The following is a 26019-nucleotide window of genomic DNA, read 5'->3' as shown; positions in this document are numbered from 1 at the left end:
TGTGTGTGGGGGGGGGGGGGCTGTAGCAAGCTACTCCCCTACCCCCGGTAACTAGCGGTGTGGGTAGTAAACCCTCGTTAAATTTTAATGGCTCGTCATTTCAGCTGCGCCGAAAGTAAATACCCCTAATAAATAGCGTGGTTTGTATTCCAGTTACGGAACAAATGTATATTTTATTTACCAACTGAGGAACCATTGTTGGCTGTTCCCCATTACTGTATATGCTATCATACACAATCTAATCAACAACTAAATTGAAAGTGTTGAATAAACAACTTAAATACAGTAACAACATATTTATTATTTCTTCCAAGTGCAGGGCTTACACCTATGTGATGTGTACACCGATTGCAGACCGAAGCTTTTCAATGCCACTTCTATACAGTACATCTTTTCAGAGGCAGAACTAGAAATATCTTTATACAAAACATGACAGTGTCAACAAAAAAGAATAATAGGATGAAAATCCACATATACATATATAATATATAACTATACAGATCACAAAGAACAAAATAAATCACAAAATGCACGCACAACCTTCTGAGATACATCGGACCTGCCACCAAACAATGAAGCCTAAAGTAATTAGGAAAATTCGAACATAATCTCAAAACTAATCTGAATGTAAAATTTGTACATTGGATTAATGTGATATTAGTATCTTGATATAGTATGAATTTACACTGTAAAGGTTTGATGGTCACGGGGGCCACGTTAAATGAAAAAATAGAGGAAAGGGTTTGGTAACTAGGGTAGCAAGTCCAAAATGTAATGCAAAGTCCAATTTACTATTCCATGCAATTTTTGTTTTCCCCCTGGAAGATATGAACAGAACAACAAAAAACAAGTAAAAACAAAATTAGAAATTTAAAATTTAAGAAAACATTTAAAAAAACAATGTGGAATATTATGTTAGGTAGCAAAGAAAAGAGAAAATAGATGCAGCATTAATATTTATCAAATGTACACAATAATCAATGGGAGATTTCTAAACTACTGTAGTAATGTAATTACAGTTGTTCATTGTGATAGACTTCACCATAAATTGTGATGAAAATGTATGGGTTTCTGTACATTAATAATGTAGTTTTTTCGTTGTTTCAAAACTTTAGATAAGGCTGATGATCAGAATGAAATTTCAGTAGACTACAGATACACTAATATGTTTTGATGCCATAAAGTAACTAGACTATTAAACTTTATCTGTAGCCACAAAATATTTTGCTTTGCAAACTAGGACTGTTCCCTGTAATATACTGATGATAAATTAATGGCAAGATGGGTCACACAGGTTTCAAATTCAAAATAGCATTTTAGTGTGTTAGAATATCATTAATAATATGAGCTCACCTGTTTCAAATCAAAACTTTTAAATATGTCATGAATGACACGGATATACAATATAATTTGAAGAAAAAACCATGCTGGATTATGTAGGGTATAGAAAATACAGTACACGATGTAGCTTTCTTTTCACACCGCTGAACAGGCCAGGTGGAAAGGTCTAATATTGTTAATGATCTAGTTAAAGAAGGCCAGTGTACATATTTCAAGTACTGTATCCTGTACTCCAAGATAAAAAACATTAATTACTGAATGGATATTAAACTTAAAGAAGAGACATTTTGAGAGAAATAATAAATCATTAAATCATTGTATTAACAGTAAGACATTAAAGATTTTCATCTCTTCAAAATTAACTCTATATAAGAGCCATGGGGGAAATATCGGTTGCATTTAGTTCAGTAATGTTTAAATTTTCTTGAATATTAAAATTTAATATAAAATCAAAATTTGATAAAAAAAGATTTTTGACATGTTATTTGTAAAGGAACTTTGCTAAACCATAACCTTCTAAATTAAAGCAAGGGTATTGTATAAAATTTAATATTTCAGTGTATATTCTTAACATACCAGGTAATTTACTCTGGTTTATCACAATTCCAAAGCTGAATGGCAAACAACTAACAATGGATGATGGAAATGGAAAACTTGCGGGAGGGTACAGAGGCCTTGCGAATTTGGCGTGATTAAATAAAAACTTACGGGAGGGTACAGAGGCCTTGCGAATTTGGTGTGATTAAATAACATAAAAAAAATTTGACTCTTGAGGGAAACAACCATTCTCTCTCATATTTTCTTGTAGTTGCCAAATTCCAAGTTCACAAACACACATATTGCTCTGTCCCGATATATATTTCACAAATGGTCTTCTCTTTTAAACATTTTATCACTTAAAAACAAAATAAGTTTTTTAATCTTTCCAATTTAAATTTTGAAGGTTATAAAAGGTTTAGCTAAAGTAATTTACTGTAATTATATTGTGACTAATAATTTTTTAAATCATGATTGAAGGTTTTCAAATTCCCTTCCTTTACCAATATGAAAATGATCGAGAAAAAATCCACAGCAATTGCATATCCATTCAGTACAAGAGTGAGTTTAACCACAAAAGGAGACCAATTCTGAACTGAAAATTAAGAAATAAGTCACTTGCTATTACAATCTTTTATGAATTGTATATAAATTGCAAAAATAGATGAATAAACCCATTTTCCAGTCTTTTCACTGTAAAATGCATGGACGTATAAGCTTACCATTGAGCACAATTTGGCTACAATGAACATCAAATACTGTACACATGATGGACAATGACATTTCATAAGAAAAAAAATTATAAGTAAATGCACTACAGTACCACATTTTTCAAGTTTTCATTTGTTGAAAGGTAATTACTGCATAACTAATTTAAATAAATTATGAAATATAAACAAAACTTAATGGCTTAAATGTGGAATGTTTTACATAGCCTCAAATAGCAAGATTAAATGTATATAAAATGGAATGCTTAAGATATAATACACTATGAATAAATTGAAAACATAAGTTATATCACCGGTGTTGGTTTTAACAATTGATATGCAAGTAAAATTATAAAACTTAAAATCATCCGTACAAAGATGATATAATTACTGTACATTGAACATGAAGGTACACATGATCATAAGTTACTTCTGAAAGAGTGGATATACACACACAAGCTTAACCTGAAAATGATTTTTAGAAGTTTCTCAACTTTAAACTAATCAACAGCTGCCACTTGAATTGCAAAAAAGAAAAAGTAAAATTAAAGAGCAACAGAAAATCCTTTGACAAAAATACTGGTTTATATTACACTGAAAAAAATACACAACCTACTATATGATGTAAATTACTAGCAACAATGTAACCCAAGTGTTCTAAAGGTAACCCCGTTTGGTAATTTGGATTTCCAAGAGTAAACAAATTCCACTGTTAGACAATGATGTCTTTCACAGTTTGCCTTTACTCAATCGCTCTTAAATATTTTTACAGAATATTTTGAGCTTTATTTACTTATTACATTATTTAGATTTTCACAAGTTAAATATCCACTCTGGTTACACTAGATGTGTATCTTATGTAAGCAGAAAACAGTGCTCGTATTATGGGGTAAAGGTCTTGCACAGCATAGATAATAAAAAAACTCAAAAAACCAACCTATACTAATAAATATAAAGATATGTAACTAGCCACTTATGCTGACTCTAGAAAATAATGAGGTAATAATAACTAAAATAAAATATTAAAACCTTGGAAAATATGCAAATGATATAATTATAATAAAGAAATTCTTTTCCACATTTAGTCCAAAAGTCTTGTATTTTGTGCGCAATTCTCCAGATAACTTCACAATATAATAAACATCAATTCATACGCTCACTTTTACCTCAACTCTATAACATGCACTGATTTGCCTAACAGCAGAACAGTTCATAACTCATCTGAGACCATTGCTACTTATGCAAGGGTACACACAAATACAGTACCGATTTTTATTCACTCATTGCAGCTGTGTAAAGTAAATCAATTGCCAACACAGCCCAAACCTACAAAATAATGAGCAGAAAAAGGGGTTTTCCTCAAACAAATATATTGTCTATATGACAAAAGTAATTGTTACTAACAGTTACAATGTTAATCCAGGATGGAGACAAAAAGAGAAATGCAAGACAAGTTTTTCAATGCTTTCAACTTCTGCTGTGATACTAGGTTTTTCCTTGTATTCTACTTGTACATGCATAAAATGATGTTACTGTATAATGAAATTTTGTAAATAAGTTACTAAATGAATATAGTATTACCTAGAATTCTTGTAAATAGCACGCAAATAGACATTTTATAAAGATTTAATGAAGTAAAGAAGGTAGAACAGAAGTTTCTTTCCAGCCGATTACTGTATAGCTCGAGTACAGTATTAATTTTCTTGTACAGTATCGTTTACTTTTTAAATATCTGCCTATCGTATGTCTATAGTAAATAACGTATAGTAAAATTTGAAATACATTTGATTTACAATGACATAAATAACTTTCTTGAAAAATTTTCTTTGTTTATCTGGCTACAGTCATTTTTTAGCTCTCTTGACGAGCTGTTCTTAGAATGATAACAGGATAATTTTTTCCATATTACCTATATTGTACTGCCCTATCTGGAAAATCACTACAAATTAGATGTTATGTACATCAGACAGAATGTAAACATTGGACTACTTGTCTTTGTGTGTGTTCATCAAGTTGCTAAGTTTACATTAATGTTTTACTGCATAAATATATTTTCATGTACATAATCATATAAGTATACAAACCAAATTTTTGTTATTCATTGCAACAGCAGGGTTTACAATGCAGGAAATTACCCTAAATATTAAGTAGTTATTAAATAAAGGTCCAAAGTATTATTTACAGAATCAATAAACAATGGTGAACCTGCTTGGTTGATCAAAAACTCAACATGCTAGCTGATTCAGAATATAAGTTGTTTGAAGCACCATAAATTCAAAACAAAATGTCTTTACCAGTAAATATTTACATATGTTACAATTACATTTCAATTAATTGTGTTAAAAAGTGTATTCTTATTCCTTGGATACATGTGAACATAAACTTATAGTCTACTAACGATATGATAAGAGATGATATTCACAGTTTTTAATGTATATTTCTTATATATTCCTTGGCAACTTCACTATTGCACCTCGATCATTTCATGAATGATTTACGCTTCACCAGTAATCACAACAGCATTGCACTTTTTTCAAGCTAAATAAAACCATTTCACATTTCCTAAGTAGAAAACTCTAAATACTTCTTCAGTACAGTGATATCTTACAGATGTGTCCTACTTTGTAGCTCAAAGTCCTATATGTGTATATCATACAAAATTGAACGTACTGGTAGGAAGATTATGAATTCCATTATTTTCTTGAGAGAATTACTTCAAATAAGATACAGTATAGGTATTTTCCACCAATTCACTTGCAATTTCAACTCTTAAATTCTTAAGGAATTCTAGTATCATTTGTATAGGTCCAACTGCTTTACTCCATTTCCTTCTCAAAAATGTTGATTCACAATATATCTATATTGAACTCTTAAATTAAGACAATATATTACTCTAAATGGAATGACAAAAAAATTCCTCAGGCCCTACCTAGAAAAAGTTTAATTTTCAGACATGGATATGTTTAATCTCATTCCCATGAGTTCTTTCTTTCCATTCAATCACTGTTATTACATTAAGTAATCTGAGAATTAACAGAGAAGAGATAAACGGCGATATGTATCCAGGGGAGCCCTTGGAAGACAATGAACAGAACCTTCAATACACATTCCAATAATACAAATGTTCCGTGGAGATGTGTTGTAGGCAGAACAGGTAGCTGTCAATCGAGGTAATGTTAAGTGATGCACTGAAAATGCATACCAATTACACAATACTGCTTTGGGAAGTAAATTGTCACTAATCACTAAGTGATCACTAAAAAAAAAAAAACTGGTGCACACCCAGAACTATCTGTACATTCGTATTATTTTACCACATCCTCTCAATTCATAAATGTCAACAGTGTGGCTACTCAGGAAAACGAACTGCCAAAATTTTTTGAGAGAAAACCACACTGGCATCTTTCATCTGATGTTCATATTGACATCCGGGTGAAGTATATTTTTTTGATAAAAGCCAGACCTTTTGGATAAATGGAAGTGAACACTACTGTTGCTATGAAGATGGTGCATACCAAGAGCCACCTGCACGTAACCCATCATAGGAGGGTGTAGATTTTGCAGTATTTGCATGATAAAGGTGGAAACTTGATGGTGTATATATCCCCGCTTGATCTGCAAGAGGGGCTGAATATGCTGAAGAGTCTAATGGTACCCCTGAAGATCCATATGGATATAACTGAGGTTTTAGTGGTACTGGTTGTGCTGGCATACCACCTCCTCCATCAGCAAGATACCCTCCTGAAGTACCTCTTAGATCACCACAGTCTCCACCCATTTTTTCACGTGGAGAAACACTGGATGGAGGAGTCATGGCTGAATGGTAGTCTGGGTAACCTGATCCAGTTAAACCACCACCAGGGTATGGAAAATCATGACCTTTGCCAAACATAGAATCTTGATAACTTTCAGGCCCAGGAGGAGTAGGCAAAGCCGAGCCAACATCAGGGTAATATGACCTCTGCACAGAGGAACGAATGACACTTTCCCTACTTGCATATATCTGTCTGAGAAGTGTTGAAGCTGGTAAGGATGAACCCTGTTGGGCACTAGTACCCCCAACCCATTGTATGGTTGATCGCTGGCCTGCTCCTGTATTAGCAGTAGAGGTTCCTCCTCCTTTAAGAAGAGCATCTGTGGAGAAATCAGTTGTATCATCTGGTAAATGGCGTGTCATAGCTGCTTCTAAATCTCTGACAGCACCTTCATCGCTATGACTTTGGGGTACAACTGTTGTTGCACCTGGAGAAGACTCAATAGGTGTGGTCATCATTGGAGTCGCTCTAGCATGAGGGGTACCAGGTGTTGATACTGGTGGAGCCGACACACGTCCTGGAGATGTAGGTCTCTCACATCCTGCCCGAGAATCCTCGATGACGTCAGCATTCCCCATCGGTGTCAATAGGCCGCCAGGGGCCTGAAACGAAGCTTTTGTCAGTGACAGAATTTGCCAATACTAGCATGAAAGCATTATTACCAAATCTTTCAGATCCATCATAAAAATTCTTAATAGCAACTGTGTACCTAGCAGAAAGAGGGAATTAGTACTGTTAGTACATTAGTAAGATTCAAGCATTTAGTAAATACAGATATTGCTACTAAGAACACAAGTGTTAAATAAGCTTTAAGAAAATGCTCAAACTATGTTTTTAATCTCTTGAAGCTTAAAAAAGGTGTGGCTGATGATGAATAATTCTTAAACAAATGCATACAATTTTCTTGTATACATGAACAATAATTTGAAATACTCAAGGAAATATGCACTGTAAAGTCAAAATATAGAAATTAGGGATTATTTTCTTGCATTATATGCGTACTAAAACTGAAGGAAAAATCTGGCTCAAAACATGTAATCAAAATAATTATATGGTGTAGTATCTTAAGATCAGCAATTTTTATTTGATTAGGGATACTAATCTTTCATTCATAAGCAAATATTGAAGATACTTCTCATTGCAAAACATATATTACAGTATACTTTGAAAGATACAGTTACAATGCACCTTTGATATTAAAAAGAAAATCACAAAACTCCCTTTAAAAATTCTATTTCTAGTCTGGTAGTCTGCTACAGAGAAAGAATACTGTATAATAAAATTTGTTATTTCTATATTCACCTGATATTCATATTGCTTCGCTTAAGTTTGGCATATCTATGTTTACAATAAAAAACCTGTATTCTTTTCAGTAGGCGTATGTCTCAAGCCTCATATTCAAATAATTTGTCTTGAAGGTAAAATTGATATCCTATCATTTTAATATCAGTACTCATGGGAAGAGGGTGGGCATGTATATATACAGTATATGAACATCAGGTGAATATAGAAATAAAAAAAAAATTATTAAAATCGTTTTATTTCTATGATCCTCTCCTGATGTCCATATTGTGGACTTTCACGCTGATGTTGGTAGCTCAGTGAAGGAAAGAGGCAGGAAATTTAAAATTAAGTCTTAAAATAATACTTATTCAATAATACTCTAGACTCACCTACTAGTCAGGTACTTTGGGAAAAAAAATCTTCTAAAAGTTTGTTATAACGTGATTCTTCAGATTGTGGTGCTAAATAGCTCTTCATTACCCAATTGCTTATTCATACACACTTTACCCAACACCATGTATTTCAAATGGCAAATTAATCCTAAAATTAAACAAATTTGCCCAATTACTAACATTGAATGAATACCAACTTCAATTAAACCACATTAGTAACAACTACACCAGCACCCAAAGCCCAGTAATCTTGATAAGCAAACCAGGATGCTTCAAGATAATGCTTAGCAAATACCAATTTGTTAAGCTACTGGGCTAGTGCTAGATGTATTGCACTCCTGTTATCATGAACCCTAACCTTCAAGTCTTTCATTTGACTTTGAGCAAATTCCTTGTGAGCATTTATGACCAAGCTCTTTACCAGGAAAAGATGTGCCATTTTTTAACAGAGGACTATTTAAAATCCTAATCCCACAAAATAAATTTTCAAGATTACTCTCAATCTACTCTGCTAAGATGTTTGATTTTTCAAAAGAATAAACCAAGAAATGAAGACATTCAACTCAAATTTTTTAAAAGTCAATATTTGTGCTATCCGGCCAGGTTAGTTGGGTAGATGACTGAAATAGATAGCAACACTAATAGGGGAGCATAGTTGACAGATAAACAAGCACTATATACTTTGTATTGGAATAACTAATGTAGGGGTCAAGGAAGGCCATTTAGTGCTAAGCTTTAACAGACAGAAGGCTCCTGCTTTTCCTTAGATAAAGTATAAGTTTAGGGGTTAGAGTGAAAGTTGGAAGAAAAAGCACGAATGGAGGTCAAGTATTAGGCTATAAGAATGCTCTATAGTGTGAATACACTAGTTAGTCATGACAGTTCCTTCAAAAATTATGAAAAAAAACCATAATCTGACTATTTTGTGAGCAATGTCCATAAGAGATTTTCATCCTATATGCCTTGATAGTAAATACCAGAGTTACTCTTCCATAATACTGATAGAGAGATTTAAAACAGGAATATTGATAGACAAGAAGGCATTCCAAATAAATAAAACCTTATATCTACAATCCTTCCCTTTTGTTTACTTTGAACAGGATCCTTTGCACCTGCACTAAGCAAAGGACTGGTATGGATAGTCGAGGTACTAACACTTGCATTCACCCCATTAAGGAAAACTTATGTACTAGTGATCGAGCCTACTGTACACGAGATTGATGCGTACTTCCATCAAAAACAATGAAATTGTTCAGTTTGTCCTGAAACTTTAGAGGATTTATCTTATAAAAGTCCACTTTGTACCACAGGAGCCATACATTATGCCATGACATTAACATATGAAATGGAGTGGTTGCTCAGGAGCATTTACCTCATTGAGCGTAGAGATGTTAGGATCCATGCTACTACCTATTCGGTCTTCTACCTCGGAATCCAGAAGCTGAAATTAGCAGACTGGATTGCGAACTAGTGATGGTTTCACAGGAGGATGATCTGAAGTAATACGAGAGAGAGAGAGAAACTCAGAGAGGCGGTCAACCGTCATATACTATGCACCATCAGAACACTAGAACCACAAGGCCAGGGTTCAAAACTGCAAGCTAGGCTAGAATTTGCCTTTGTCTGAAGACTCGTTGTCCCTACAGATTAAACAAAAGCCTAAAATGACATGAGCTTATGAAGCCTATTACTAATAAAGCTGAAAAGCCCGTTAAGTGTTGGAGTGGCATTATCATCATCATTCCCACTGGATTTTTCCCACACTAGAAATTTTCTTTTATGTTTAAAACTTTTAATCTGGTCAGGAAACCTTTTGATTATATTTTTCCAACAGGAAAAAACAATGTACCTCCCAGAGAATGAAAGCAATTTTTCCTTGAATTCAATGAATCCTAACTTGATACAGCTAGCAGTTTTTCCTTGTCAACTGCAACAGCTGTTGTAGCTGACAAGGAAAAATTGCTAGTTGCAGTAAGTGAGCGAGTAATTTAATGTATGGCAGACGAGGAGTTCCTGTTTTGTCAATCTGCTCACTGTGATCTATTTTAATATTAGAAGACTCAAAATATTCCAGATTTTTGGCATGAAAGTATTTTATTTGTGGTTTAACTGATGAGTTTTAATTGTATGAAAAACAGCTTCCCTTAGGTAACCTTAACAGAAGAACACAAGGAACAGACATTCTAACAACTTCAAAAAGCAATGTCACAAAGGAGGACTAAATGTTACTTCCTTATTATGATAAATTATGCACTGCTGGCATTCCAGCTCTGATGATTAAAAACTAAGGATTTCCTAAGAAAGCAAGTAATTGATTTTTTTTTTTAATGAAAACAGCTGTGTTTAAACAGATAATTTTTTTTACTGGGATGTTGCATTTTTATGAAATGTGATTGTATAAAAGTACCTACTTGCCAATATAAAATATTTGAAAAGGTTATATTGTTGATGTTTATAAGCTATCTTTTCAATAAGATTAATATTACTTTACTTATCACTTGAATACAAAGACCCTACTTGCTTAACAAAAGTAAATTGAAAATGACATGCTTTCGATATTATTCATTTACTTACTTTGAAAACTACCCAAACGAATGAAATATTTGAAAATTTAGTTTTCAATAAAATTCATTTACTGATTACTTGTATAAAAAGTACTTAACTTGAATATTTGAAAATTTAATGCTTTAAATTTTTATAAACCTGTCAATTTTTATAAACCTGTCACTCTTTCTTTAGTACTAATGAATTACTTGGAGGATAAAATAACCAACAAAATTCTATGCGGCTTTAGGCCTTAATGAGCATTGAGGAATTGTGAGATGGCCTTCATCCAATAAAAAGGTTCCCCATCGCTGCTCTAGACTGTCTCAATATTGTACTAGAGGTCTAAGCCTATTGAAAGTAAAGTAAAGTAAAAGCAAAAGTTTTAGATTAAGGGTAGGCCTAAATGCCAAGCATCAAGTGAAAAGCAATATGATCATCAGGTAAGGCTCATAAAAATAATAGAATCATGTAAGTCTGGCCAAGACAAGCTTCAAGTGAGAAGCAATATGATCATCAGGGATGGTTCATAGAATAATAATATGTGTCTGGCCAAACAAGCTTCAAGTGAGAAGCAATATGATCATCAGGGAAGTTGAAGTTCATAGAAATAATAGTATCATGTAAGTCTGGCCAAAACAATGTTAAGTCAAATTCTTGATGTAATTTACTTATCTGGTGGCCAAAAAAGAACGTTTTGTACAATACCAACATGACACCAGATACAAAAATCAATACCAAATATGGAGAGATGAGGGAATAACACAAACGAATTACTGTATAATAAAATGGGTAAATAAATGAAGAAAGTAGTTCTGATACAAGGTATTTTTGAAGTGGGTGGTCATAGCTATGGATACTGTGGTAAACCACCACCTGGGGCAATTATTGGGAACCTTGAATGAAGTATCCTCTTCATAAATCATCAATAGGATACATATATTTTAAAGGTACACTGATATGTATACGGTCGCCTTATGTCCAGAAATATTAACATATATAAAAATGCACGGATTTACAGCCCTGGCTATCTAGCCCAGGCAGATTTTGGTACTGGGTGGTCGGCTGTGCGCGACGTCATGCCAGCAACATTGCATCAGTATCATAAAACAACCCAAAGCTGTGCGAGCTACCAGATATAAACATGACTGTGTGAGAGTTGGATGTTGAATGCTCTTCAAGTTTTAGCAGCTATGAAGGAGATATTGATTCATCAAGCAATTCCATTGATGAAGAAATATTTATGGCTCCTGTAGTAGTGTGTTGTCGTATCAATACAAGCCAACCTTATCTGACGAAACTAACAATTCCAGTTCTATTAAGGAGGGAGCGGGGTCAGAAACCGTCACGGACAATTTTGCCGGCTTGTATGTGAATGACAGAGCTGGAACAACTTGGTACAGTCTTTTTTATTTTCTTTATTAAAGAACTATACTACAAATCTCTCACCACTACCAGCCCACATATTGTATGGAGGTAACAGGTTATAGTTTAAATCAAGACGTCCTCATGTGGACTCTTAAATTTTCTTCTTTTACGTATTAGCTTACAGGCAATATTTTTCTTTGGCATTCATGAATAAAAAAAAAAAAATACATAACTCTCTATTTGCTATAAACCAAATGCCCACCCCCTTCCCCACCGCCACACTGAAATCAATTCCCAATAATTTGTGCTGAATTTTTAAGCTAGTTTGATATTAAATTCACTGAAGTACATACACCCAAGTATTGTTAGTATGTTGTCTATTTTTTTCAATTATGTGAATGTTTATAGCCTGATAGCATACACTGTCTTTCAGATAGACCTATTTAAAACATGAGAAAAAAACTAATTTTAAATTACTTTTCTTCAAAGAACTTGACAAAGTGACAATAAAATGCACTGCTTTCAGTCTTATCAGCAATGGCCTGATTGGATTGTTTTGTCTCTGCTTTGATATCACAATAAAAGCAACATCTGATCAGGCCCCACACTGTGATGAAAAGGATATATTGACTATTGTAATAAAATTAGTCGCCCCCTCCATTCTGTAGTCCTTTAGTGTATTCAACTAGACATAAAACATATTTATTTTGTAATCACGCAGGTCCACTTGTAACAACTGTGTTCAATTTCTGCTTGACTTGTTTAGCCTCCCTGATAATTTTGGATTTTTTTCCCATGTTTTAGATCTTGTGCAGTTTTATTCGAACAGCCAAAACCCACACAAACTCTTCCAGTTCTTGACTTCTTTTTTTGACTGTTTAGGTGATCCAACGAACAGCTTGGCCCTGCATTGCTTTCCTCTTTGATTGCTCAAGCACACTGTAAACAAGTCAGCCACCGCAGCCCGTATTGCCGAGCTGACGTCACAGCTATGGCTTCTGGCCTCGAAAGATGTGGGGAAATTCAATCCGGGCGCATATCCTTAGCGAAATTCATATCGCTAAAGGGTAGTAAATCAGTGCGTGACATTTGTATTTTTATGACAATATGACTGTGCAAGTGTCAGAGTTTAAGAAAAATACTAGTTACTATATTTGTGTCAGGGCACCTGTAAGGCAATATGCTTTATGCAATATCCCAATTTCAAATAATAGTACAGTACTCCGCAAAACTGACATATATTGCAGATGAGAAATCTTTAAAGAATGTTTATTTAATAAAAAATAAAATAGATGGTTGTGGTAAAACAAACCCAACCTAAGGTTTTATATCCCATATACACCATCCTCTCAGGAAACAAGTAAAATAATGGAAAACTGCAAACTATATGAATTTCATGTGCCTCGTGCCTACTCATGGTGAGGTAAATCAGACCTTCCTGATCACACATTAGTTTAAAACATTGAAAGGATATGTCCAAGTAGACAAAACTAAAGCAGCAAATGTAAAAGCCAAGATTACTATCTCAATGACTGTATATCTTAAGGGATGAATATTTTTATAAGAAGTTCACCATTCCATAACTATCTCTATTCACCATTCCCTGACTATCAGTATTTCTAATACCTTAAAATTGGAAGTAAAACTTCCCTGTACCACAGTTTAAATATCACAGATATCTGTCTATACCATAGAAATTCATATGTAAATATAGTAAATGCATTTCTATTATAGTACTCTATTTTTTCATAGTTTTTCTCAAAAAATTGTAATGAAAAATAACCTTTGTTCCCACATCATAATTCCAGTAACTATATAATACCTTGCACACATTTCAATCATAATCATATGGGTTCATAGAAAATACAGCTGTAATAATTATGCAGGTACAATACCTAAAAACCTGTACCAGCAATTACTGCAGGATTTATGGGAGAAACAGTTGTAATTGAGATAAAGAATTCTTTTGTCACATTTATAAAGCTTATTTAAAAAAAACTTTTGGTTTACTTTCACTTATCTGTACCTGCCCGTGACGTGCAACCCCATTTTCCGATGCTTGTACCTACCAAAGACGTGCAGCCCCATTCCTCCACCGACACCACCCAATCTGTTAATACTGGGGTTAATCACAATGTTATTACCTCCGTTTTAATTTGAGCCCCGTCTAAGGGAACACTGGGAGTACCTCGTAGGGGCGTTGATATCTGCTCTGTAGGTCCGCCTGTAGGGGGGGATCGAGTACCTATTGAACCCCCTCCTCCCCCAGTGGTGTTGGCTGTTGATCTTGGAGAACTGCTACTCTCTTCACCCACAACACCACAACTTCCTTCTGGTGTAATTAGAATTGTAAAATATGTGGATAAAATAATGTACAGTGCTGCACAATGCACTACAGTTTATGGTTAATCTCAAGCTGAAAGAATCCATTTAGTTTTCTGTTAATTGCTGCAGATACTAATTATATAGGCATTAAAATTAATATTATAGTCATACTTGACACAAACTGCTCTTTACTAAATGTTATGTTTCCTAATTTCGCCTCCTTTCCCCATTATCTGGAAGGTTGTTAAAAGGAGAGGAGGCAAGGAAAAGGTGGGCGGAATATTTTGAAAGTTTACTGAATGTTGAGGATAATAGGGAGGCAGATATAATTGCTGTTGCAGGTGTTGAGGTGCCAGTGATGGGAGATGAGAATGAGAGAGAGATTACAAGCGAGGTAGTGAGGAGAGCACTAGATGAAATGAGAGTAGGAAAAGCATCTGGTATGGACGGTGTGAGAGCTGAGATGTTGAAGAAAGGGGGTGTGACTGTACTTGAATGGTTGGTGAGATTGTTTAATGTGTTTTGTGTTGTCAATGGTACCAGTAGATTGGGTTTGTGCGTGTATTGTACCACTATATATGGGTAAGGGAGATGTGCATGAGTGTTGTAATTCAAGGGGTATTAGTTTGTCGAGTGTAGTTGGAAAAGTGTATGGGAGAGTACTGATTAATAGGATTAAAGATAATACAGAGAATGCAATCTTAGAAGTACAGAGTGGGTTTAGAAGAGGTAGGGGTTGTATGAATCAGATTTTTCCAGTTAGGCAGATATGTGAGAAATATTTAGCAAAAGGTAAGAGGTGTATGGTGCATTTATGGATCTGGAGAAAGTGTATGATAGAGTTGATAGGGAAGCAATGTGGAATGTGATGAGGTTATATGGAATTGGTGGAAGATTGTTGCAAGCAGTGAAAAGTTTCTACAAAGGTAGTGAAGCATGTGTTGGGATAGGAAATGAAGTGAGCGATTGGTTTCCGGTGAGAGTGGGGCCGAGACAGGGATGTGTTATGTCGCAGTGTTTGTTTAACTTGTATGTTGATGGAGTGGTGAGAGAGGTGAATGCTCGAGTGCTTGGACGAGGATTGAAACTGGTAGACGAGAATGACCATGAATGGGAGGTAAATCAGTTGTTGTTTGCGGATGATACTGTACTGGTTGCAGACGAGGAAGAGAAGCTTGGCCGATTAGTGACAAAATTTGGAAGGGTGTGTGAGAGAAGGAAGTTGAGAGTTAATGTGGGTAAGAGTAAGGTTATGAGATGTACGGGAAGGGAAGGTGGTGCGAGGTTGAATGTCATGTTGAATGGAGAGATACTTGAGGAGGTGGGTCAGTTTAAGTACTTTGGGTCTGTTGTTGCAGCAAATGGTGGAGTGGAACCAGATTTACGTTAGAGTGTGAATGAAGGATGCAATGTGTTGGGGGCAGTTAAGGGAGTAGTAAAAAATAGAGGGTTGGGCATGAATGTAAAGAGAATTCTGTATGAGAAAGTGATTGTACAAACTGTAATGTATGGATGGGAGTTGTGGGGAATGAAAATGACAGACAGAAAATGAATGTGTTTGAGATGAAGTGTTTAAGGAGTATGGCTGGTGTATCTTGAGTAGATAGGGTTAGGAATGAAGTAGTGAGGTTGAGAACAGGTGTAAGAAATGAGTTAGCAGCTAGAGTGGATATGAATGTGTTCAGGTGGTTTGGCCATGTTGAGAGAATGGAATATGGCCGTCTGCTAAAGAATGTGATGAATGCAAGAGTTGATGGGAGAAGTACAAGAGGAAGGCCAAGGTTCGGGTGGATGGATGGAGTGAAGAAAGCTCTGGTTGATAGGAGGATAGATGTGAGAAAGGCAAGAGAGCGTGTTAGAAATAGGAATGAATGGGGAGCGATTGTGACGCAGTTCCAGTAGGCTCTGCTGCTTCCTCCGGTGCGTTGGATGACTGCGGAGGTAGCAGCAGTAGGGGATTCAGCGTTATGAAGCTGCTTCTGTGGTGAATAACGGGGGAGGGTGGGCTGTGGCACCCTAGCAGCACCAGCTCGTTTTTGTTTCATTTGCTTGATGTCGGCTACTCCCCAAAATTGGGGGAAGTGCCTTGGTATATGTATGTGCCAAATAAGTATGGAAAATTATACACAACATTTTACAGAACCTCTTTATACTGAGGTTTCAAGGAGGCAAATGCTCAATTAGCCCAATAACTTACAGGAAGCTCAGACAAGGCCCATATTACTTTTGTTCTACATGGATACAACCCATATGGGAAGAGTAAATTTCATGGTTATTTTGTTTAAATACTTAATTTCGCCAGACCACTGATCTTTGCAGTGGAAGAATGGTAGATTTGAGAGATATTCTTCTTATGTGCAAAACAATTACTAATACTAGACAAGATTCTTTGGTGGTGACCATTGTTATTCAGTCACCCACCGAGTTCCCCAAACCAACCATTTAGACAAATAAAACCCTTCATAATATATAACATGAGTTTTCATATAATTTGACAACAAAATGATCAAAATCAGTAGTTGATATTTTTGGGTTAATATTGCGACTTTCTCAAAGAATTTATGTCCTTGAGATAAGAAGTAAAATTCCTGATACTGTAGCCAAAGCTAAATCTACTATGACCAGGGCAAACAATGTTGTTTTAGCATACTTCATGAAATAAGCAACTTAATAATGTAACAAAACATTTAATCTTATCAACCACCTGTTAAATTACAGACCTGAGTAAAATGACTAATCTATAATAAAATATCTAAGAACTGTCACCAAGTGTCTTGTCTATAAATACAGTATTTAGATACCCAAATGGTCTAATCCTCAAATATAGTGTGCATCTCAACCTTGGGACTAAAACGTGACAGACTACCTTATTTCAACCAAATGAAGTCTCTGACAAGTACCTAGATTCAAGGTAAGACACAAACATGTACGAGAACAAACTCAATGTCAGCACTATGAGAATTCGGAATGTTAACAAAATAGTCTGGTTGAACTATTTAATAATAACCACAACACTGTAATTCCAGCATCTAGGTGTTGTAAATTGATATTCCTCTAGGAACTTGTGAAGGAAAATTTTTCTTGATAACAATCATTCTAAACATTAAGGAACGATGCAAGCATAAGTAATTATGTATTCTAAACAAATACTTATGAACAAAAGGGTTAAGCAGTTTGAGCAACAATATGCTATACAATACAATATTCCCAAAAAAATATAAATAAAAAATTTCAAGATATTGAATTAAGGCAAATGTCTTTTCTTTCAGCATCAACATGTTTGTTAAAGTCTATTTAATTTATTTTAAAAATAAGATTATTTCAAACTTTATTAAGATTTAGGTTTTAACATTTCTTTATACAGTCACAAGTACTCACCGGATGGTTCGGGTGTGGCTGGATTAGTATAATCAAGATCGTCTCTCTTCATATTAGCAAGAGCAGGATCTAGCTGGGTTTGGTCCATTACCAAGGTGTCATACTGAGTGCGGCTGAAAATACACATTACATTCACAAAATGCACTAAACACCATACAGTATCTGATTAATACTTGAGTTTTCAAAACCATTTAGGAAGAATAGACAATTATCTTTTATTGATAAGAAAATAAAAAATATCATTAATGTTATCAAGCATTTGTTTTCAGAAATTAAAACTGTATCAATTTAAAAAGAATCCCACCAAGTAACAAAGTAATGCATGAAACAAGAATACGCTTAACACAGTATACCAAGTACTGTAATTATTTTTTTCAGTAATTTCCAAGAATAAATATATCCTGCATTACAGCAGACTTCACATTTACATCAGGTTTCGTCACTACGATTAGAGTCATGATAATTTTTCCCCATGCACTGAGATAGCGCAAAACTTTTGTAACTGATCTTGATAAAACTTGGAAGACCTTTAAATAATGAATAAAAGGAAATTATCTAATTTTCTTAATGTTTTGGAGGTAATTGAAACGATAATCAGAATAACCTTTCAGACTGGTGTACAGTCATCATGTATAGATATTTTACACAAAAATGCAATAAACACTAAACCACCATACAAAAATTTAAAAACAACTATTTTGTCAATATAAACGTTACAGGTACTAAACAACAGACCCAGAGCAAAAGGTTGGAGCAATTAGACATTGGCAATGGTCAACATTCTACCAACCATTATCTTTATCTCTAGGAAAATAAGAAAAGATTTTTGTCACTTCTTATAAACCTTGAAACAAAACACCAAAAGCTCATCAACAATTTACCTTCCATACCTAATGATATAATTGACACAAATGATATTTTGTTCATCTCCATTTTTGTTGTTAATGACAACAGTGGCACAAGTTTGCATCCATGTGTAGCCTCCAGTCTTGTTAAGCAACCGGAAGTATGGACTCATCACCTGGCCTTTCTCAATTACTGGAAAACATCAGGAAATATTTAACATAAAAACCTGGGAAATCAAGACAATGTTTTCACATTATTTTGCAATACTAGATAATTGTAATGCAAAGTTTCTAAGCATGGTTAAATTTCATCTGGTAAACTACTGCACTGATAATGATATCGATAAAATACAATACATGTATGTTATTTCACTCTTATCAAGAAATCAATTACATCATGATATTTTAAGGTTACAATTGAATTACTTATCCAGTTGAAATATGCAACTCAAACTTTTGTGAAAAAGATATTTACGATCAACGTGTGTTTTTCGCAATTTCTCAACATCCTGGCCGTGACACAGGGAGTACAGAGATCTTCCTTGCAGTTCATCTGGTGTGTAGTCTAGTAAATCTGCAACTCTGTGAGTGGAAAAGTTTTAAAATACTTTTAATTCTGCAAATGATATAGTTTCTATTCCAAATCTAAACAGTGTCACCAGTTTCAAGTCATAATTCAGCTAAGATTATTAAAATATGCAAATCCATTCTCAAATGATAACAAATCCATTCTCTTTGCTACTCTTAAGATAACTATGTATTTCTTGCAAAATTATAGCACAATTTCCCACAAATCTATCATTATAATGCAGACTCCCTGGTTGAAAGGAAAATGCAAACAGCGGCTTTTAAAGAGACAAAAATTAATACAGATGTCCATACATGAAAAGTTTAAAGTTAATATCTATGATCTTTAATAAAAAACAAACTAGAATGGGCACTTTGTCGGAAAAAAATGGCTGTTTAATGACAAAACGCGCACTTTCAGCACGTTCATTGACCTTTGACCCCCAACCACTAACAAGGGTAATGACATCACTATATCTTGTTGTATATCACAAAATAGGCAATTGAATTATGCACATTTTGGCACTTGTTTCATTTTAATGCAAATCAGATAAAAATTGAGCAACGATATGGCAAAAAGATGTTTTTTATCTTTTTGTGACCTTACCTTGACTTTTGACCCAATCACTCCCAAAATATAATAAAATTATCCTTGAATCATGACCAGTCATCCCACCAAATTTCATGAGATTCGGTTTTATAGTTTTTGAGTCATGCGTATCACATACACAGACATACAAACAAATATATAAATACACGCCTATCAAAGCATAACCTTCACAACAAAGTTGGCGAAGGTAAATAGCCAGTTTTGATCAAATTACCACCTTAACAATGTAAAACTTTCAGCTAAAAAAATGCCGCCAAGCATGAGAAATTTTGTAAATATCTGATTTTGAACTTAAAACAAAAATATTTAATGAACAAACCACTAGTTTGGTCAAATGACGATTGTAATTCATAAAACTGAAGAGCAAAACTGTACAGGATTGTACCATAATATGAAATACTGCAACCGCCATCTCCCCTCATACCACCACAACTCTAGGCCCCTTCCCCAAAAGATTATGGCACTGTACTTAAATTCCAATCATAGCAACTTGTCTGACACACAGGTAATACTTAACTTTAAATGTATAAGAGTCATTAGCCAGTTTATGCTATGTATCACAGTATAGGGATTAGTAATAACAATGGCATAGGAAGAGTACATACAGCACAAGACATGCCATGCCTCCAGATCCGAATTATTTTCTTAAATTGTTGTAATTAAAATCACCAATCATAACCTACAGTATCACGGCAAATTTTCCCCTGGTTATTAAATGTTTCCTATCAAAAAGAAAAATATTCACCAGTACATTGCTCATGATATGAGCAATATTAACAGACCTTTCACTCAACAAATGAACGAAGGATAAAACATTATGGGCAGTCAACAGATTTTTTTTTTTCTATTAAGACTTTAGGCCACATGAAAGAGCAAAAGGTTATAATAATTTACAAAATATATAATGTTATCTCCAAATTCTTTGAACAACATTTATGCATCAGCTGTGAGAATGAGAAAATCTTTAAGCTCCAAGTATCCAGTGGAGGGATATCAGCTGGGGCCACAGAGATTAGAATATCAGAAGCTTTTCATTTGTACTTACTTGGGCTCACAGTGAGCTATTCTGAAGTCGAACGTTATCCTGGTGACAAACATATCAGACTCTAATCTAACTTCGTGGACTGAAGGAGGAGGAAGTGCTATGGCCAGGGCAACCAAACCCATAAGGGTAGGTGCGTTTTTTCTCGAGTGACTGAAGACATACTGAGGTCGCAGGTGTCCTAGTATCAACACCACCTAAAACACAACAAGAATTAATGTGTACATCAAGCTGTGATTTTGTTTGTTAGTAAAAAATAATGGTCATATAATTTAAGAGTAATAAGGCAGCATATAACAGTAATAGTTCACATGATATAAAAAAATTGTAAGAAATTAACACTGGTTTACTGAATATATAGAATATAATACACCAATGTTCAATATGCTATATTTTACATATAGACCACAATCTAAAATTTTGATGAAAAAGAATTTTCATTTCTTAAATTATTAAAATAAAAAAAAAGGTTCGATATGTTTTCAATGTCCTAAAATAAAAAAAAAAAAATAAAAGGCTCGATATGTTTTCAATGTCCAAAATAAAACCAGTAGTAGAATTTCCACTCCAAGATTCCCATTATCTAGATTTTGTTTTTATTTGTTCAAGTAAGGCAAACTAGATTGCATTTTCTAGGATAATGAAGTCAACACATAAAACCCAAGTCTATTTTTGCAAAAATAACTTCCTGTCAAGTTATTTAGAGACACATTTACATTTATGTCAATTCTTACAACTATAAAATTGTTTCATACAGAATAATGTACAGTGCAGTATTACACTACTACATTCCGCTATAATTTGGCAATTATTATTTCACTCCCCAAGAAAACTCATTACCCACTTCACAAAAAGGACCCCAAAGTAAAAGAAACAAACTATCCCACCAAAACAGTTCAGAAACTCTCCGCTCTCCCTCTTTGCCCTTTGGAACTCACCCATCGAGTGCCCTCACCCTGTAACTCACTCTGTATCCCGAACTCTTGAAGTGGCAGCCTCTCTTCGTTAACGTTGACTTCATCCTGATGCAGAAGGCGCGGTCGTAGCCTTTGTGTGGAGAGGTACTGGTGACAGCCATACACGTCGCCACTATTCCGTTAACACCAAAGTTCAGAGACAAAAAAATAATTAGATTAAAATATTCATAATTAATCTATTAAAACATTAATTTTTGACTCCCAGTAATGGGAAAAGTTTTAGTTTGGGGAAAAAAACTATCAGTAATACAGATAACATTCGCCAACCTCTAGAAACCTTTGGGTAGCCTAGTGATAGAATTAATGCGATTTTGCCGATATAGTTTTTATAATGAGAGTGAAGTGTGTAAGACCCATTTAAAAATTAAATCAGCCGCTCCCACTAACAAATTCAACATCAAACGTGTGTTAAGTCTCCGTTGCTGTTCAATATCTTTAAGCTGGATGTATGGGCAAAGGTGTGGGGAAAAGTTTTGAATAAGGTGATAAATAGTTACTTTCAAAGTACAGTGTGTTAATTGGGGATAGTAAGTAGTAATGGCAGTGACTAATATAGTTGGAGAGTAAATGTGAGCAAAAATGAGGGTACTTGGATATTTGAAAGATGAAGAACGGAATGAATTGATTCATGAACTACATCATTTGGCAGTACTGTATTTATAATGGAATATGGTAAGAATACAGAATAGAAAGGTCACAGAATAGGTGATGGAAGAGACTAAGTTAAATGTTAGTGTAAGGTAGAGATTGCCGAGCTACAGTGGCGTAGCTATGGGGCCATAAGACCCCACCCCTCTCAGGCTGTATCCTTAGAAGGCCCTCAAGATTGACTCATGGCATTTCAGTTTCATAAACATTATTTTTCAATTGAATTTCTTGTTGAATATACATCTACTGTATTAGACATGTCAGTTGACATTTAGTCTGCTTTATGCAATAAATCTTCTTGTTTAAATATCTACACACATTATCTAGGCAAAGCTAAAACATGTCGCTATGATCACTAACAAAGTTATTTGATCTGTATTCTTTATCCTTGAAATGTAAGTTGAAAGGATGGCCGCCAGATGGGCCACTCAAGAAAACATTTGTGCCTGTGGTGTCTACTAAACCTAGTTACTCCACTGTCGAGCTAACGCTCCTTTATGTTACGTGTGTACTGGGGACTGAGTGCGAAAAAAACAAGGTTAAAACTACAACAGTATATACAGCATAAAAATTATGTGACAAATGGGTAAACGTGTGTAATAGTTTATAAAAAGGCTAGTGTCGATGAAAACTGACAAATGTGAATAGCTAATGTATGAATAGGGTTGGGGGTCAATTTTGTGCTGGTAAATCCTTCTTTATATAGAGAGGCAAATGTTGTAGATTTGTGAAAGTTATACTACACATTGATTCAATAACGGGAAATGAATTATTGGTATGGCAACGGTACTTTAACTTTTCCCTTGCAGTCATCACTGGAGGAGATACTGCTGTGAAAAAAATATATACTTATGTTTCCAGAGAACAAGCATGCTTAAAAAAATTGCTTGGTTCTTACAGAACTTGTAACATATAACACAAAAAATCACGATAAAAAAATATTAACTTTAGACATGCGGCGAATCCTTGCTGGTTGGCCTTTATTCAGGCTTTTCTTTGAATACATTTTACTATTCCCACACTACATTTTTATGGTATTAAAGAGTTTGTCAAATAATTTCTTAAACCGATACTAATCTGAATAGGGAACCTCTAATTTTCTGTAAAATAAGTAATCAGATGTGAAAAACTAATAAAATTCCAACTGGTTCTGAAACATTCCAATACAAAAAGCCAGCCACTGAAAGAATAATGCAAACAGTATTTCTTCATTCCAAAAAAAGTTGTATCTACATAATACTTCTTGGCATTGGTATGCATACAGTGCGGTGTAAGAAAAGAAAACATATTTCCTCACCAGATTGAACATCGTGCGAAAAAAACAACTCGTATTTCATGCCTGTTTCTATGATTGGAATTTCAACTTGATTGGAGCAGTCTCAATATTTCAAAGGAAAGAGGAGAGTTGTGTTTTTTTCATTTAAAAATTATAAAGTAAAACTATGAATAAAACACTAAAAAATAATCAAATTACTATTTTTCAAGAGCTATTAATTGACTTTTTATTAGAAAAAAAAATTAAAAATATCGGAAGCGAAAAGTACATTATATAGACAACATATGCATGCAAAAATAGAAAATCAAGACAATTTACAATTAGATACGATGTTTTCAGACTAAAGAAAACAATTGCATCCCAACCGTATATGGCGACACTCACTACCACCATTACTTATAGAACATCATAATGGTATATCATCACCATTTGCTTTCTTCTGACCTATATGATTGCCCTTCCATAATGTACAGGTATTAATATTTTAGTATAACAATTAGTAATCAATAATGAGCCTTACATGATAAACAGTACTGCACAGAACACAGTATACTGGCAAAAGATTACATGAAAACGGATTGACAGCTCTTTCTCTTCATGCATATGCAACGGGAAAAGGTCAAAAGTAATACCAACCAAATAAGCAAAAGAAAGGTCGAGTATCACTTTGCCCGTTTTCCTCGCATTTCTTGATCCCGTTTTCTTTCGAACTAGTACACGTCCTTTTTTATCGATCAACCCGCCACCATGACAAGTGAGTGTTGTGTTAATACGGTTAGTGTACTTACATGGAAGCTTACCGTCAGGGTTCATGGTGCCCTGTGACCCTGCTTGTCCTTCCTCTGACCCGAGAGAGGAAGGTGAGGGTAAAGGCTGCCCTGTTGCGAGAGTCAGACCTAATTGGTCAGCCAATTCCTGGTGGTCTTGTTGATGGATGTAGTCAAAAACACTGCTTCCCGTCATCTCGACCTAGTTGAATAAGCAAGGAGTTAATGGCTATATAGAACAAAAGGAATATAGTGCAGATCACATGTCATCTCCAGACTTTTAACCTTCCTTCAGCTTTGTATTAAAAATGGGACCCATTTCACTGTGGTCTCTCAAAACATTCCTGTACCTGTAAACAAAAGTCTTCTGTAATGAAAAAAAGCGAGAATCTGATTAGGAGAATTGACTTCAAGTGTTTGTAAAACTAAGGCAATGGACTTGAAGCGTTATGTAAAATTAACGAAATGACCTTTTTTAAGTTGATACGGCAAGAAGATTAAGAGTAACTGTTCACGCCATAACATGACAAATGCATATTCAGTTAAAGTTGTTAAACCATCATAAGGGAAAGTCAGAAGAAAAGAGTAACCGGAAAAAAGTTGGTATCACTGGCTAAACAAGGGAGCAGCTCTTGAAAATGATGCTTACCAAGAACTATAATATATCGAATGAAATAAGTCATTTACCGATTTTTTGAGATACTGGTCTAGTTCCAGAGCTCAAATTTGCGGTCCCAAGATTATATAACAAGCTACATAGGTAGTCGGTGGGCCAGGACACCAGCAACCCGTTGAGATACTACCACTAGAGAATTATTGGGTCCTTTGACTGGCTAAACAGTACCACATTGCATCCCTCTCTCTGGTTACGGCATATTTTTCCTTTGCCTACACATACATGTAAAACCTAACTGAATAGGCATAAAAAGGTATATAGCTGGTCATGCTATACAGGAATACAATCGCCAAAAATATAATGTAGCCTGTAAAGCGGTTAAGGAAACGTCATTGACAATGTCTCAATAACATTTTTGAACAAACTAAAGTCATAAAAATTGGATGAAATTTGCCCCATTTGTGTACTGAATGAATAAAATTAGTCCTATAATAGGAGACATTATTTTTCATTTACGAGCACATACTATTATAGCAAAATCACAAAGCGGCTTTGGTTGTGGCAATAATAAAATAATTATAAACAGGCACATTACAAAAAAATAGTTATAAAGTAAAATTAGCATTACTAATAAGTATCAGATTAAATAAGGTGCCGCAAACAAAATTGATTTAAATTCTAGGCACTGAAAAAGAATATTTACTTCAGAACTGAGTTTGGAGGACATTATTTCACATAGACAAAAAATGTAGCACCAGAATTGCACCAGGTTCCATAAACAGTGGCAAAAATACTCCAATCAAATAGGCTAAGAGCTCTTGAACTTAATCTGCAATACCATGACGACTTCAAAATATATAAAGTTTTTGTTCATATGCATGTAATAAACAATACATAGTACCTATTGTAATAAAAAAAATCTAAACCTAGCTAGTATAGGAAAATGGTCTATTCCACCGTGACTTCATTAAAGAACAACT

The 26019-nt window shown here is 34.5% G+C and overlaps 1 protein-coding gene across 6 annotated transcripts in view; it reads right to left on the bottom strand.

Annotated features, from left to right (window-relative positions):
* Positions 1-281: 281 nt before the first annotated feature.
* The window catches only part of trh (trachealess), a 31792-nt gene continuing 6054 nt past the window's right edge, over positions 282-26019 (bottom strand). The window contains exons 2-9 of one of the 6 annotated variants that reach the window (XM_068361104.1): positions 24445-24625; positions 21723-21844; positions 20759-20952; positions 19012-19118; positions 18573-18729; positions 17692-17804; positions 14133-14320; positions 282-7002 (exon numbers count right to left, since the gene is read on the bottom strand). In XM_068361104.1, coding sequence (XP_068217205.1) covers positions 6082-7002; positions 14133-14320; positions 17692-17804; positions 18573-18729; positions 19012-19118; positions 20759-20952; positions 21723-21844; positions 24445-24625 — 1983 coding nt within the window. In that variant the 3' untranslated portion in view covers positions 282-6081. The remainder of the gene's footprint in view (positions 7003-14132; positions 14321-17691; positions 17805-18572; positions 18730-19011; positions 19119-20758; positions 20953-21722; positions 21845-24444; positions 24626-26019) is intronic. The other 5 variants (XM_068361105.1, XM_068361106.1, XM_068361108.1 and 2 more) reach the window with 5 other exon arrangements.

Source organism: Palaemon carinicauda, chromosome 37, assembly GCF_036898095.1.
Source record: "Palaemon carinicauda isolate YSFRI2023 chromosome 37, ASM3689809v2, whole genome shotgun sequence".
Taxonomy (NCBI): domain Eukaryota; kingdom Metazoa; phylum Arthropoda; class Malacostraca; order Decapoda; family Palaemonidae; genus Palaemon; species Palaemon carinicauda.
Note: the sequence above shows the minus strand (reverse complement) of the source record. Positions and strands in the feature narration are given on the sequence as shown.